This window comes from Harmonia axyridis, chromosome 3 (genome assembly GCF_914767665.1).
Source record: "Harmonia axyridis chromosome 3, icHarAxyr1.1, whole genome shotgun sequence".
Taxonomy (NCBI): domain Eukaryota; kingdom Metazoa; phylum Arthropoda; class Insecta; order Coleoptera; family Coccinellidae; genus Harmonia; species Harmonia axyridis.
In genome coordinates, this window is record NC_059503.1 from 31,328,869 (window position 1) to 31,345,924 (window position 17,056).

General features: G+C 34.0%; 1 protein-coding gene across 1 annotated transcript in view; it reads left to right on the forward strand.

The window, feature by feature from the left end:
- The window catches only part of LOC123674799 (probable serine/threonine-protein kinase nek3), a 37,202-nt gene extending 20,434 nt beyond the window's left edge, over positions 1-16,768 (forward strand). The window contains exons 3-8 of the mRNA XM_045609887.1: positions 10,387-12,249; positions 12,329-12,622; positions 12,683-12,837; positions 12,900-13,168; positions 14,158-14,309; positions 16,028-16,768. Of these exons, the coding sequence (XP_045465843.1) occupies positions 10,387-12,249; positions 12,329-12,622; positions 12,683-12,837; positions 12,900-13,168; positions 14,158-14,309; positions 16,028-16,219 (2,925 nt within the window). The 3' untranslated portion in view covers positions 16,220-16,768. The remainder of the gene's footprint in view (positions 1-10,386; positions 12,250-12,328; positions 12,623-12,682; positions 12,838-12,899; positions 13,169-14,157; positions 14,310-16,027) is intronic.
- Positions 16,769-17,056: the final 288 nt, after the last annotated feature.

Sequence of the window (17,056 nt, forward strand, 5' to 3'; positions counted from 1 at the left end):
ACATACCACAATTTAAATTTCGCATTTCGAAATCCGTCTGAAAACCTTCAACTCGAGAAATTCTATAGAGAATGACAATGTCTGCCCAACAAAAACCCATCAGAAATATACTGCCGATAAATGGCCAGAGATTCGACACAAAAATGTCAACTGTTCCATCCACTTCATTATATGTCCGTTTCGTAATTTTTTTTAATTGAATTACGCTTCCAAATGTCAAGAGTTTGACGTTTGGTCCTGGCTTCGACGTCCATATTGGGTAATAACGTTAGTTTCTTCTTCGTTACATAACGGATGGACGATCGAGACCATTTTATGCAATAAAACGGTCAAGTTTATTTTGACCGACTAGAGATGAGATCTGACCAGATTGCGTCTTCATATACCTAATAATTATAATATTCTTGCATATAAGGACTAAAAGTTTTACATATTAACTCGAAATTTGTTATTACTTGTCTTCTTATATTCCATAATTTCAACCCTGTGGGGGTTTTTACCAGTAGGTTAAGTAGGCTTGAGCCTAGGGCAACAGGTTTTAGGGGTCGGCAACACTTCTGATTTACTTCTGATTCACATTTCTGATATTATTATGAAGGGGTTTTTAGAGGATGAGTCATGATTTTTTTGAGACAACTTCTTTAGTTTTAGTGAAAAAGTAGGAGCATTCGATGGAGCGAAGAAAATTACATGAAAAGGTATTCTTATCCAAATACAAAAAATTTAACCGTTTTCGAAATATTTCAGTTTTTGTAGTCTCATGATGTCAGTAGATTCATTCATCGCGAGATTCATCGATAATCATAGAAGTTGATCCAAAAAAATCATGACTTACCCTCTAAAAACACCCTTTATAACAATATCAGAATTGTAGAAGTGTCCTAACAAAAATATGTATTTTAACAACATATATTTATGCACGAAATTTCAATCAAAAAGTTATGCGGAGATTTTATTTAAATTTTATCAACTTTGGGAGGACATATACCTATTCCTCAATATGCATTTTGAGCCATAAGTTTATTCATCAAACTATACTATATATCTTCCCCAGAAAGCTCGGTACAAATTTTTGACTTTGCTTTTTTTCACCTTATTGACGAAATATCACTCAGATCATATAAATAAAATAAATTCTCAACAAAGGTGTTATTTATTAGTAGTTGCAGAATAAATTTAAATATTTCCTTTTTTAAATAATGTGTTTCTTTTCAATTATCCATAAATTTTATGCTATTTAATTGAAGGTAGGGGGAAATTATAGAGAAATCTTTCAAATTTGAATCCACCTACACCAAATTCATGAATTTACAATTTTTTCGTAAATGAACTGTTGTAGGATATAACAGTTCATTTACGGAAAAATTGTAACCTACTGATATGAGTATATTTTCAGATGTCTTATTTTGTAGGAACTTCAATTTTCTAGACTAAGCTGTAAAATTAATACTTTTAGAGATTCATTGAATTGAAGATACGAACATTAAAAATAAAAAACCCTTTATTGTTTATTCGTCATATTTGTAAGATTATAACATGCATCAACGAAAGCATAAGAATTTTTAAAACGAAGTCCATATATTTGAATAAGTACAGGGTGGGCAAATTTCGATGTTTTAGTACTACAACTTTTGAACCAGAGGAGATAGACAAAATCTGATACCCACTTCTCGATCTCTTTTTCTGAGAAACAAATAAGGGTAGTATTCATTTTTGGCCACCTTCTTTTGTTTTCGAGTTATAAGCGAAAATTGGAAAAATGGCGATATCGAAAAACATTTATATCTCCGCTAATACTGATGATAGAGCTCTGAAATTAAAACATTATACAGGCACTTTTTTACGTAGAATCCAGTAGCGTGTTCGTATTTTCAAAAGGATTTTTAATTACGAAGCAATGACCCAAAGTTATGTTTTTTCAAATGGAAACACTAGATTTTTGTGCCATTTTCTGAAAGCTTAATTTTTCCTGATTTCAAAGATATATAACATCGTATGATTCGTATCAAAATAAATAACAGAAAATGGTCAAAAACCATTTATTGCTTAAGAGTCTCAATATTTCTATGGTTTCAACTGTTGATGAGCCTTTCTATAAAAAGAGCAGTGTCCTTCTGTCAATCTGATTATTTCTATGCTTTTCACTTATTTCTACAAAATTCGAATCTATATTTATTTTATACAAATATTTTCGAAAAGATAAACGAACTTGGAAAAAGTTTTCTAGGTAGCTTGAACACAGTTTCAAATATTCATCTATTGAAATATCGAGAAGAGGTGTCGACTGTGCATTGTGCAATTGTTGTCATTATAAGGTTAAATATTATTTCTTGTTTGTCCCTCCGTAATTAAATTGTTGAGTTCAATCATATATGCATTGTTTCATATGCTGTTTAAAATGAATTGGTACTTGTGCGTATTGATTCTGGAGACCTATGTAAATAATCTCCTGATACATGCATCTCAATACAACTCTTTCGATTGAAAAATTCGATCTTGTGGTTTTCCGTTATTTCCAAATCAATTTTTAGATAAAAAATTTATAAAACATATCTAGATTCGAATTTTGTAGAAATAAGTGAAAAGCATAGAAATAATCAGATTGACGGAAGGACACTGCTCTTGTTATAGAAAGCTCAATTTTTCTGTGTTCATCAACAGTTGAAACCATAGAAATATTGAGTCTGTTAGGTGAAAAGAGGTTTTTGGTCATTTTCTATTATTTATATTGATCCGAATCATACGATGTTATATATTTTTAAAATCAGAAAAAAACAAGCTTTCAGAAAATGGCACAAAAATCTAGTGTTCCCATTTGAAAAAACACAACTTTGGGTCATAGCTTCGTAATTGAAAACCCTTTTGAAAATACGAGCACGCCACTGGATTCTACGTAAAAAAGTGCCTGTATAATGTTTTAATTTCAGAGCTCTGTCATCACTATTAGCGGAGATATAAATGTTTTTCGATATCGCCATTTTTCCAATTTTCGCTTATAACTCGAAAACAAAAGAAGGTGGCCAAAAATGAATACTACCCTTGTTAGTTTTTCAGAAAAAGAGATCGAGAAGTGGGTATCAGATTTTGTCTATTTCCTCTGGTTCAAAAGTTGTAGTGCTAAAACATCGAAATTTGCCCACCCTGTACATTAGTTATTTAAAACAAAAATTGAACTAATATGATTTTGAATATAAGCGTAACGAGGGGGGGGGGGAGATATTCGTGAAATAACCCTTCATTGGTTAGAAGAAATAAAAGAAATTGTAAGTAACAATTTTAAAAAAAATTAAATTTATTTTTCTAAGTGGGGTAACCCCCAAATCAAGTTGCATATATGGGTAGGGGCGACAAGAATTGAATGTGTAAATGTGTAAATCTACCACTGTTTCATTCATTTGTTTGGAATTAGTTTTAGAGGTTGGCACTAACCTCAACCAACACCTAGCATACAAGGTTGCAAATCTCAGTACAAAATCTGCCGCTATTATTTCAGACAATAATTCATTATAACAGTTGATCAATAAACGATGATATTATCTAAATTTATCTAGGAGGCATTTCGAAATTCTCTCTTGTCGAAGAATGACCCTATTTTAATTCAACTATCTAATATCAATTACTCGCATGCTAGATTGAAATTAAGACAGCATTCGATTCTGGACCAGTTATAAATCTCTAGGCGCAGTTATTATCTTCTTGAACCTCTAGGCTAAATAATAGACATAACTGACAGCCAAGGTTTTTTTGGTTCACTTTCCTTGTGATAGTCATTTCACTTTTACCTTCTACGTTTTGAAGGCTTTTAGTTAATCTCAGAAATTCAATTGCTGATTGAAAAAATAAACTTAGGAAAACGTCACCACATATTTCGCTTATTAAGTGCCTAAAGAATATCTCTTATAATATCTCATATATTTCAGGTAGCTAACTAAAATGTTCAAATGTTATTTTAATGAAATTCAGATATTAGTTTTCCACTTTTTTTCAAAATATCCTATATCTATGAAATCCCATAATTCGTTATATTTCACGTGCACCCCTGATCAAAATTAAAAATATTTCTCTTCTCTTTAGGATGTGTTGGCTCGTATTTTAGATACCCCTTAAAATTCCGTAAGAAAATATTGAAATTAATTTTAGCACCGTATAACACAAAATTTCTCTGGCAATAGTTGGGGCACTATGCTTCCTAGTCTTCCACTCCTAAAAAGTCATCACTCAAATCAGGAGAACTTGGTGGCCACCGAATATTTTAAGTATCTGAAGAGATTATCATAGATAGACACATAGTTGATTTGCCGTGTTAAACTGAAACTTTTGATGTTTTTTATAGTTTGATGAGAAAGTTCTATATGTTATATATTTTTGAATTGGTGGGTTTCATGAAATTTTTATCGTGGTCATTCGCTCGATCAAATCATTTCAGTTAAATTTTGACACTTCTATACTCCACAGATTTCACACTACAATCAACGAGTTGATCGGTCGATCAATGTTTAATGAAATCCATGGTAAATCTAGATCTTTTATCATCAATGAATGATATCAATTATCAATTTTCCATAGAATGTAGGTACCTAATATAAGCGCAGACGAATACGACGAATAATCATTCTCGAAATGAAAACAAGTAGAAATCAAAAGCGATCATAAGTCAAGGAGTACTGGAAAGTTTACATGGTTGATCATCTTCTTCTTCTTCGGCGCCAATATCTCGTAACACTCTTGCAGCAATTACACCATTACGAGTAGACCTTCGGACGATCTCGTTTATGCGCAATCCTATCTCATGTGACAAGAAGAAATGTCGAACTTTGGTCTTTAGGTCACCTGAACAATAAGTTAAAGGTGATCTATCTTGTTCAATTAGAAAGTTAGAACATTCCAAAATTATATTCTCGAAGTTATGCCTATAGCCTTTTGTAACTACCATTTCATTCATTTAGAGTGTGTAAATGAGACGCAATAATTCTCATGAAAAATGTCGATGTCTGAAAAATTTAATCTCTGCCCTCTTCTCGTACGAGAATCAAAATAAATGACCATTGTTGTACAGAAGAACTGTGTAAGTGAGAGTACAAGGAGTGAAAGTAAACAACTGCCAAGTCTTGTTCAGAAACAAACCAAATACCGTCAGCGGACAGTTGCATCACAACTGATGTCAAATTCCTACGAAGGATGTTGAATAGGTACACCCAGCAAAATATTTTCGATCGGCCATTCAATTCCAGACAAAGGTTCCGAGATAAGAACGCGATGTTGTGCTTGAAAAAGAAATAGTACCTTTGTGTATAATTGCAAACAGGTAGTTTGTTTCGTAAAGCTTGTTAAGCGAATAATAGGTACTAAGAGTGTTGCAGATCATCTTTAAGATAAGGACCGACTTAAGATCTGGGAGATAGAAGCGAGTCAGTTACATCATGAAAATGCTATATTTCGTATCAATTAAAACGTTAACTGTTGAATGCATTCTGCCAAGTACGAAGGAATTGATCATTTAAAGAGCCCTTTTATAGGTATCCTATTGGCACAACTATCTTCATACAATTATTTTTGCAAGATCTAACTTTTTTGCTTACTTACGGTATCTGCTAGATGCTAGGCCTTGTTGGCTAAGCACTTGACATACCGATGCCAAATTTACTTACAGATGTGTAGACATGAAATAAAAGCCGAAAATGTTTCACTCGATTGTTAATGCCGAATTTCAGAAGGATAGTATCTCATTTCAGTGATGATCAACATTTTCTAATATTGTAGGTAATCGCTTCAATTTTACAGTTTTGAATGAATTTTGAATACAAGTTGAAAGTCTTTACTTCCTGATTTCTTTATTTTCTAAATATGTACCCACGAAGTTTAGTCATTAAGAATACAATAACTGATTTAATCTGCGAAGAGACATGCCTAGGAAAAATAGAATGAGAGAACCTTCTTTCAACACAATGTCATTTAGAGAGGGCGACTAAGGTCTCTAAGTCTTCTCCACAAACGATGAAAAATTTTTATGGAAAAAACTCTAATAGACATGTTCCGAACCCTGAAGAGTTCATCTTCAGTAAAAAACTGAAAGAAATTTTCGAAAAGCACAAATCTATATCCAAAATATTAAAATCAAAAATCACTAAGCACTTGGTAAGGGCTCAAATTGAGAATTCAACCCCGAGGGAAGGAATAGAACAATATATTACTCAATTAAAATCAATACAGATCGATAATCGGAACAATCTCCATTTTATAACAAGAAAACATTAAAGCATTTTAATTTTCATATTTTTATGTTTTCTTGTTACAAAATGGAGATTATTTCGATTATCGATCTGTATTGATTTTAATTGAGTAATATAAATATATGTTGTTCTACTTCATCCCTCGAGGTTGGATTCTCCATTTGAACCCTTACCAAGTAGTCAGTTACTTATTCTTTTTGTATTTTGGATGTTTATTTGTAATTTTATTTTATTCTTCTTAGCATTTTTAAAAATTTCAGTAATTACTGAAGTTGAAACCTTCAAGATTCGAACCATATCTACAAGAGTTTTTTCAATAGAAATTTTTCATCGTTTATGAACGAAGACTTAAATAGCTTATTCCCCATCTTCAATATTACTACTTCACTTTGAGTATGGACTTCTTTCTTGAATTACAATGTCATTTGTTGAGGAAACGAAAAACAGATAAAAATGCCTTGGCTATCTCCTATTATTTCTCCTGTTTTGTTGGACAATAAATACACATTCTATATAGAATTATCGTAATACCGCGAGTGCTTCAAATATCATCGATAATTTCTTTCCACGAAAACTTGTTTATTTGGCAAAAATATGAAAACAAACCCATTGACTAAATTTTTGTGATGTTTATTTTCTAATATTCTTTCGAATTATCTTTGATCTATTTTCAATGATAATGTAATCGGCTTGAAATTTTGCACAGAGCTTGAAAATGGAATTTCATATCTACACCGAATATCTCCAAAAAGTATATACAAGATAAACATATAACATAAAGTATCACAAATATAAAATAAGTCAACATAACATGGCAAAAATAATGAAAACAAGTAAAGAAAATTCCACCTATCAGAGCACATTGGAATTATAGGTGGTAGTTACCCCTTTTAAACCCTTGAATCCGTCACTGGAAGCGGCTTAGGTTTTAATTGAATAAAAACGTAGTAGATGATATTACCAAATTACTTTCAACCGAAAGTTTGATAAAGTGTGAAAATGTCATCGCACAATAATCTTCGCAAAAATCTTCTTGTGTGTTCCTTGCAAATAACACCTACTTTAGCAATATCTTGAGCTAATAGCTGGGAACCGTGAAGTTTAAACTGACAGTAAGCATTCAATTGTGTCTACTTTATAGCAGGACGTAGATCATAAACAAGATGAATCTCGAGATTATCTCGATTTATACGTAATGTTAACAATTAGAAGAGTCGCGATAACATTCTTTCTACACCAACTACGCGTTTTGTCTCACTAGCAACATCTGCAAGAATTGTTAACATTAGGAGAATTCCTGAATTATTGATCTGTCGCTTCAATCGAAATATTTCAGCGATTTCTCAATAGTACGTTAAACGTGTTACAAACTTCTCGCAGCAATTTGTAAGAAGCGACCTTTGACACTGTCTATCTAGATATAATATTCGCTTGTTTCTTTGAAACCCGATATTCAATTCCATGTAATATTTAAACAACACTAATATAAACTGCTGGACGGAATATTTCAAATGCCATATGTGGCAACAAGGCCACACCATGTCGGTTAGCCAAACTGCATCCAGAATTTATGTCCCTAGCACAGTTTATCGTCATAATTAGGGATTCACTGATTGGCTTGATTTTCAAGCTACTTAGCTTGAATCAATTCAAGTAGTAGTTTTTCAATCTCAAGTCTAGTCAAGTATTTATTTATCAAGTACTTGAATCATATCAAGCTACTCGATTTCAAGCAGTTTTATTGTGTACTTAGTGTCACATCAATAAAAAATTAAGAAATGGGAAAGAATCTTGCAAAAAACACTTTTATTTATAAAACTTGTTGTATAAAAGAACCGAAAATATCAGCCTTTTCGAAATAGAAACATATATTAAATCACTATAAATCATAACAAAATGAAAAATAATAAAAAAAATAAAGTTTCCTAATATTGAGAAACCTCCAGGCTTTGCTTAATTTCATAATTTTCCATCCAGGATCTAAGACACATGAGGCATCTTAAAGATTTGTCGCTAACCTATGGCGGGTTTTTGTCACTGTAATAGCAACTCTGGAAAATTGTCTTTCAACAGGAGCTGAAAATGCTGATGCTTGATAAAACATTCTTGGCCATTTGGCCAAGTTTGGAAAGATATTTCTCTAATTCTGTGGTTATTCCGTTCATTCTTCCACATCTTGTAGAACAAAATCGTGCGAGAATATATCAGAAACGCACAGTTTTCATGGTTATATTTTATTATTATATGTTGGTACTCCGAACTTTCCGCCACGGCTTTATCTGTCAATTCATCAATTTGCCTTGAAGAAATCAGTTCTGCCAACCAATATTTTTCAATGCAAAAATCATTAAATACTATTTATGGAAATATTTCATTGATTTCAATAAAAATGCAATGAATTAGAGAAAATAATGTATAATACTCGTACAGAAGGCTCATTCTACCACTCGTTCATTCAAAAACTCGCCACTTCGTGGCTCGTTTTTGAATTTTGAACTCGTGGAAGAATATGAATGCCTTCTGCACTTGTATTATAAATAACTATTCTGGAACTACCAAAATCTATCAAAAGATTCCATAGAAATATGAGAAAACTACTAATAAAGTCACACTGGCGAATGGTTAGGTCTCTCGGCGCTCGAGCAATCCCCTTATTTAATCTAAGCGCGCACGAGATTGCAGAAATATATGCCGTGCGACTCGTGCATATCAAGCTCAAGTAATATCAAGTAGCTTGATATCAAGTCAAGCAATAAATATCTAAAATCAAGTCAAGCTGAAGTATGTAATTGTTCACAATCTTGATTTTCAAGTCAAGTAGTTGGTTAAAATGTCAAGTTATTTGGCTTGATGAATCCCTAGTCAAATTCTTCAGCAAGCACTGCTCCCCATTCTGTTTTTTTATATGTTCCACGCCTAAACAGAACTCGTTTCAGCTATCTTAGTTCAAATTCTCTTACTTTTTCTTGATTGATTCGGGCAAAATCATTATAGCCTCTGGCTGATCCCTTAACATAGTATGCGAAGAATTTGCGACACACGAAAAAATTTTTCAATGGATTTGGTGAACATCGTCCGATATTGTTCATAATGAATTCTTGTACAGGTTGCCTTAGCCGAATAGAGCAAATACATCTATATTTGATCAATCAGATAACATCAAACATTAAACCCCCACCAAATTCTCTTAATATATTACCAAATGATTACCACTCATTCCTTCCTTTGGACAATTTAAGAGGCAAACGTCACAAAAAATTCTGTATAATTTTATAATGCAGCCCTATAATTTCACGATTTTTCGAAAAATCATGTTGCAAAAAAACTTCGCTGAATTAAAATATAGGTATCTATTACGGGTTCGCAATATCCAAATATTTGGCTACCCGAGGTAACTTACTGCCCGTCCTTGACATTGCTGACAGCAGGAGAAAGTTTTGTAGGATGCAGACCGAATGGTTCTTGTACAACTTGCAATCCAATTCGTTCAAGCAACCGTATATAGCTTCTAGTCACGACTTGTAGGAGGTTTTACATAAATTCCTTATTTATATTAAATAGTGGGCAGCTTGATGATGCCATGAATCCAATCCGACCTTAATAATTTAACAATTTTACGATCAAGAATAATTTCATCGGATATGAGAATTCGCAAGTGAAAGGCAAAATATATTTTCCTAGTATGAAGTTGATTTTGAAAAATAGCAATATTTACTGTTTCTCCGATGGTAATATCATCTAATGCATTTTTGGAGTAGGTAGCTCACCTGCTAAAAATGTTGTACCTACTAAATCAAGATGCAGCGTTTGAAAACATCCAAGATTAGTTATCCAAAACTTCAAACTACCTTCCCCAAATTTCCTCAACTTCTCCATATGTACCTTCTAGTCATGGATACCATCAATAACAATTACATACCTCGCAACTTGAGTGTTTCGCTAATAACAGTCAAATCGTTCAAATACAAAATTTAAATTTAAATGAGTACCTATTATGAATTTATTATATCTACAACTGACCATTAGCTGTACCTTCATTATTGACCAAAAATAAAACGGAAAACAATCTCCAGGAAACTTCTATTTCATTTCTAATGTTGGAGGAAATGAAATATTCTTCCATAACTATTTCATCCCCTGATTTTTTGGCTTTCAGAATGTTCCATGTGATTTGAGGAGCAATGCATGCTGCAAGATTTCAAATAGCAAATCACAAGAGGTTAACGTTCAGTTCAAAGGAAACAACACATTCATAACTGCCGGTAAAAGCTCAGTTCCCGAATCTCTGATCAAGTTCGGTGGAGTCCCTGGTTTCAGTCCTGGGCTCATTCAAGTTTTGCCAGTCGAGATAAACAATGCTGGAGAATTTGGATCTTCTCATCAAGGAGAAAGTACCCAAAAACCTGCCAGGGAAATTTCAGGAAGCTCAAGCAATAATGTGTTCGGAAGCACACCTGACTATAGTAACTACAACTTCGAAGATGTTAGGTTCGCTTCGTCTATTCAAGGACCAGCTTATTTGCCACCCCTAAATGGTCCAACTCCACCATCTGTAGCTTCGCCAGATTTGGAAGTGCCAGTTTCAACTTACGTGCCATCTTTCCCTACTCAAAGACCTACTACAAGGCCAACGCCTAAACCTTTCATACCTAGTTATAGCCCGAGCATCAACAACCAATATGTCACACCGAAACCGAAGCAGCCGTTCATCCAGGACTACCTACCACCATCCACTCCTAAGCCATATGTACCACCAATAACTAGAAGACCAACACCACCACAATATAGGCCTCAACCATCTCCCTCTTCTCCCTTCCCTAGCCAGAAACCATACACTCCAGTTTATAAACCACCAACTCCTCAAAAGCCTTATACACCTTATGTACCAGTTCAGACTATACCCACGCAGAAACCATACCGACCAAGTTATATACCACCAAGTCCCAAACCTACAACAAGCAGGGAATACCTTCCTCCTCCAGTTCCAACCTCTAGTAGCAACGTCAATAATCAGTACCGACCATTCCCAAGTACTCAGAAGCCGTACAATCCTCCATCCACTATTAGACCTCGTCCACCACCAACTTTCATTCCACAAACGACCAAGTCTGAATATCTACCTCCAAGAACTCCTGCCAAAGTAAAACCTTATCAACCAACATACCAACCATCAAGTTTGTCACCATTTACATCTCCATCATACAGACCTACACCAGGATATTCTTACCAACCACCAGCCACCACTCCAAGACCAAAACCAACTGTAATCTATCAAACAAGTCCATCTATTCCTCAAAGCACATACAGTAAGGTTACACCAGGATATACTTACGAAAAGCCTACTCCAGCATATACTTATCCTAAACCAACACCAGGGTATACATATCCAAAACCAACGCCAAGTTTCGGTTATCCAACTCGTAAACCACAGCCAACAACCCAAAGACCTTTGATTCCCTCATCCACTTTCAACATACAAAGCACCTACAGGCCTTCACCAACTTTCATCAACACACAAAAAACTTCACCAAGACCTCAACCAACTGCTGGATACGAATATCCAAAACCTACGCCTGAATTCAATCTTCCTACAGGATCTCCTACCTCTATTTCCCCAACATATAGACCTTATCCAACCACGCAGAGACCAAGAACTAGGCCAACTCAGTATCTACCCCCTTCAACACCTCCACAACCAACTCCTGGATACAACTATCCCAAACCCACACCAACCTTCGGTTATCCTGATATAGGAGCTCCTTCTAGTACCAACAATCAATACATACCTCCACCACAAGACAAAGAGGGTTCTGACACTTCAGACACTTCCGTCAAAGTTCGACCAAGACCTGAACCAAGACCTGACCAAACCATTCAGAATGAAAATGTGATACCTCCCGCTGCTTGTGCTGCAGCGTTGAAGTGTGTACAGGAAATTTATTGCACAGCTGAGGGAGTTGTGAGCCCTGTGCCTGTAGTTCTAACAAAAGAACAAGCATTGAGCAGAGTTCCGACAACGGTAAGAGGCACTTCCAATAATTTAATTCCTCAAATTACTTGTTTTGAATATACTTCTTAACTACGAACATTGTCTTCAGGTGTGTAGAGACATTGGATCTGGTACTACTGGAGTATGTTGTAGAGATCCAAATTACAAAGATCCATGGCCTTCTGCAAACTTAGTCAATGGTTTCGACGACGGTCAGTACAAAGAAGACGACAGTATTGGACAGTATAATGTTGCGCTTAACGACATCGCTCAGTATAGGAGTGATCTTTCAAGGCCTTCTAGATCAAGCTCAGGAAACTCGAGAAGGTCGATATCAAGTGAACTTAATGGATCAAATGGAAATCTAGGGAACCAAGAAGAAACATGTGGTGTTAGACATCAGGTAAGACCAGAATTTGCAATCGACTGTACTAATATGATACTAATATAATGTTTCTTGCAGAACACTTCACCAAAAGGTCCCGGTCCATTGAACACCAATTTCGCAGAAATTCCATGGCAAGCTATGATTCTGCGTGATTCTAACAGAAGCTTGCTTTGTGGAGGAGCTATCATCAGAAGAAACGCTGTCCTTACAAATGCTCACTGCGTAGAAGGGTAAGTTACAACTAAATAGCTCAACTAAAATGTGGTCTTTATTTTCCTTTATAACTTTTTAGACTTCCAACAAGCGATATTTTGGTTAAGGGTGGAGAATGGAAACTTGGTATCGATGAAGAACCACTGCCATTCCAAATAGTCAAAGTATCTGTTATTGTTAAACATCCAGGATACAAGCCTGGCTCTTTAGTAAACGATCTGGCCCTCTTGATCCTTGAAGAGAAACTGAGACCTGCTAAGAATATTGGTACCATTTGTCTACCAGAACCAAATAAAATTCCCACAAGGAATTGTATTGCAACTGGTTGGGGAAAGAGGATTTTACAATGTGAGTTACTGAAAATTTACCTTATAAAAGTTTATTGAGTCTACTTGATGAAGGTAATTGAATACAAGGTATTTCATCTCAGACGAACCACCCTGTATATTTCTTATGCCATAGTGATTGGAAAAACTTCCTTCCCGAAACATCTCGAATGATTTTGTTTGGGGGACATATTTTGACGTATATTTGAGGCTTGAACGAGCAACCCCCTAAGAGGGGGCGCTTTAACCCCTAAAAATTGAATTGGGAAGAGAGGTTGAGTGATACTTCATTTGAAAGGTCTTTGAAGCCTTTTCACAACGGTGTATGAAAAACGTAGTTTTGATGAACCGTTTTCGCCAAAAATCATTTTTTTAGCTCAAATGAGCCAACTTGAATGTTTTGGTTATTTTTACAATGAACAATTGATTCATTAATTAAATGATGATGATTTGGATCGGAAGCAAGACCAAACAAAATCATCCGACGTGTTTCGGAAAGTTTTTCCAATCACTAAGGGATAAGAAATTTATGGGGTGGCCTATCTAAGATGGAACACCCTGTATTAATATAAAAAAATAGACAACATTTTCTCCATTTCCTTCACAATAATATATCTTCATGATATATTTGGTTTATTTTTGTCTCGGAATACAATTCCAATTCTAAAATGACATAATATTATTAACCAACCAGAAAAAAAATTTCAAATAACTAAAACTGTACAAATTGAGTGAATGATTAACAAATATTCATAAAAAATGCCGTACAAAATTCCGAAAGGTACGTCTGCTATTATGTTAATTTAGTTACACAATTTGTTAACCGTTTATTCAATTTGTACAGTTTTAGATATTTAGAATTGGATACCAAAAATAAACCAAATAAATCATAAAGATAGATTATTGTGAAGAAAATAGACACAATGTTGTCAATTTGATATTTTTATGAAAATTTACCTAATGCTAGTCTCAAGAAATGTTTGAACGTAAGTGCAATGAACCTATTTTCAGTGCATGCTAAAGGAGCAGTTATGAGGTCTGTTGGTGTGAACATCATGGACAATGAGCAATGCAGAGATACTCTTAGAAGTACATACCAGGATATGATGCCAAATTACAGTCCAAACACACTTTGCGGATTTTCTGAGAAGGACCAATGCAAGGTATATATTCAACATAAAACATTTTAGGTATACTACTTTTAGGTATACACTTATATGTTTTATGACGTAATGTGAATGTGTACAGTGCATCCCATTTTGGGTGAGACAGCCAGGTTTCTCGCTTGTTATTTAAGATAGAGCCTTGCGGTTTTCACGTTCCTGTCCTACTTTTTCGTGAAACTCAAGTTAGTCTAATCAGATTTTGCATAACTGTTTCCGTTCAAGAGATACAGGGTGATTTTGGAAATTGATACTTTTCGGAACCCTCCTTTATCTCCGAAGTTATTAGGAATAATGCTGAGGTGAAAACTGCGTCTGAATCAGAATTCTGCGTAGAATCCAGTGGCGTACTCAATTTTTTTTTTTTTTGGGGTATGGTTTTGAAGATTCAACACAAACCTATAGTTTTTTTAATGGAACACCCTATATATCATTACTTCGTTGAATTTGCTATTTTTTTCCCTTTAAAATGATGTATTATACTATGTAAATAGGATGTTCAGAAATGTTAAAAAAACACTAAAACATCAAATAATGATGATTTTTCTGTTAATGAGCAATGGATTTTCCATAGAAAAAAGAATCAATTGGATAATTTTCATTTGTGATTTTTATTTATAGTAAAGTAAGCAAACAAAGATAATACACTCATCTCTAACATGAAAAACAAAACGTAGGTACCTACCTAATAGCAACACATAAATATTACAAAAATTCATAAACATTGCACAATATCTTACAGATTAAACTGTTCAAATTGCTGTCCATTTTCCCCTAATACACAATTGACAAAACATTTCAATACGCCTGATTGCATTTAATATTATAAAAGGGCATTTTTGTAAATCCTGGAAAACTGCCTCTGTTGATGCACGAAATTCGTCGGGACTGTTGAGTCTTTTACTGTAGTATATTTTATGTATTAGGGAAAATAGACAGCAATTTGAACAGTTTAATCTGTAAGATATTATGTAATGTTTATGAATTTTTGTATTATTCATTTGTTGCTATTAGGTAGGTACCTACGTTTTGTTTTTCATGTCAGTGATGGGTGTATTATCTTTGTTTGCTTACTTTACTATAAATGAAAATCACAAATGAAAATTATCCAATTGATCCTATGTTCTATGGGAAATCCATTGCCAATTAACAAAAAAATCATCATTATTTGATGTTTTAGTGTTTTTTGACATTTTTGAACATCCTACCTATATAGTATCATACATCATTTTGAAGGGAAAAAAATTACGAATTCAACGAAGTAATGATATATAGGGTGTTCCATTAAAAAAAATATAGGTTTGTGTTGAATCTGCAAAACCATACCCCGAAAAAAAAATTTGAGTACGCCACTGGATTCTACGCAGAATTCTGATTGAGACGCAGTTTTCACCTCAGCATTATTCCTAATAACTTCGGAGATAAAGGAGGGGTCCGAAAAGTATCAATTTCCAAAATCACCCTGTATCTCTTGAACGGAAACAGTTGTGCAAAATCTGATAAAACCAACTTGAGTTTCACGAAAAAGAAGGACAGGAACGTGAAAACCGCAAGGCTCTATCTTGAATAACAAGCGAGAAACCTGGCTGTCTCGCCCAAAATGGGATGCACTGTACAATTTTAACTAATTATAACCAAACCCATGTATGCCATACGCTAAATAAATAAACATAAAACATTGATGAACTTAATTTATTCAATGTGATTTTTCATTCCAGGTCGACTACGGAAGTGCTTTAGCTTGTACGAATGACCAGAGCAGGTACATCTTATCAGGTATATACTCATGGGACACTGGCTGCAAGGACCAGAACCAGATCGGAGGTTACGTAGCCCCTGATGTAGAATGGATCAACGACTGCCTTTCGAAGCCTGTGAAGGTGCTCAAAAAACTGCCGACTGCGCAATAACGAAATCGAAAGATAAGCGACACGTGATTTTAGAAGATAAATAAATGAGATAAGAACGAAAAGAAGAGTGCAAGAAGAAAGTTTGAATTTCAACAAATAGACTAAGTTAATTATAAAAACCATACATATATAAAATCATTCTTTCAACTAGTCTTAATCTTTAACATGATATTCTCAATATTGTAACATCTTTTTAGTTTAATTCATCTTTCATGTGCCCATTTCATAAGCGAAAATTTTCATATTATTTATTTTTTTACGTGAAGAGGTAGCGAAGACTTCTGAACTGTAATGAAAGAAGAATATTGCCTATTTTTAGTCTGTAAATATCGTTTTTGCTAATACTCAACTCATGATTCGTCCGATGTATCATCAAGAAAAACATCGATGGTTTAAAAAATGAGAACTGTTTTTGAGCAAATTAGTGTCGAAATGTTATTGTGAGTCTTGTGTATAAAATATATTCGTTGTAAGTATTTTATAGTTCAGATTAAGATTGATCATGTGAATATATTCTGAGATAAAAAATAAAGTATGAAAAAACATAAACATGATTGCCTTTTTTATCATAGTATAGCTCTAACCAATACAAATCTTCTTCGATCTTTATCACAATGATTTACGGCTTATTTTTTCAAAATTATTCAAAATTCAATTCAAAAATCTCGAAATTATGGGACAACATATTAACCTCAAAATTTAAATATTTCGTTCCATTAAGTATATCAATATGGCTTCAAATATCTTAAAAAACATTTATTATACCCTTGTTCCAGAAGAACAGCCGACTGTTATTTTGTCGAAATATCTAGTCTGGTTTCCATTGGTATAATTAAT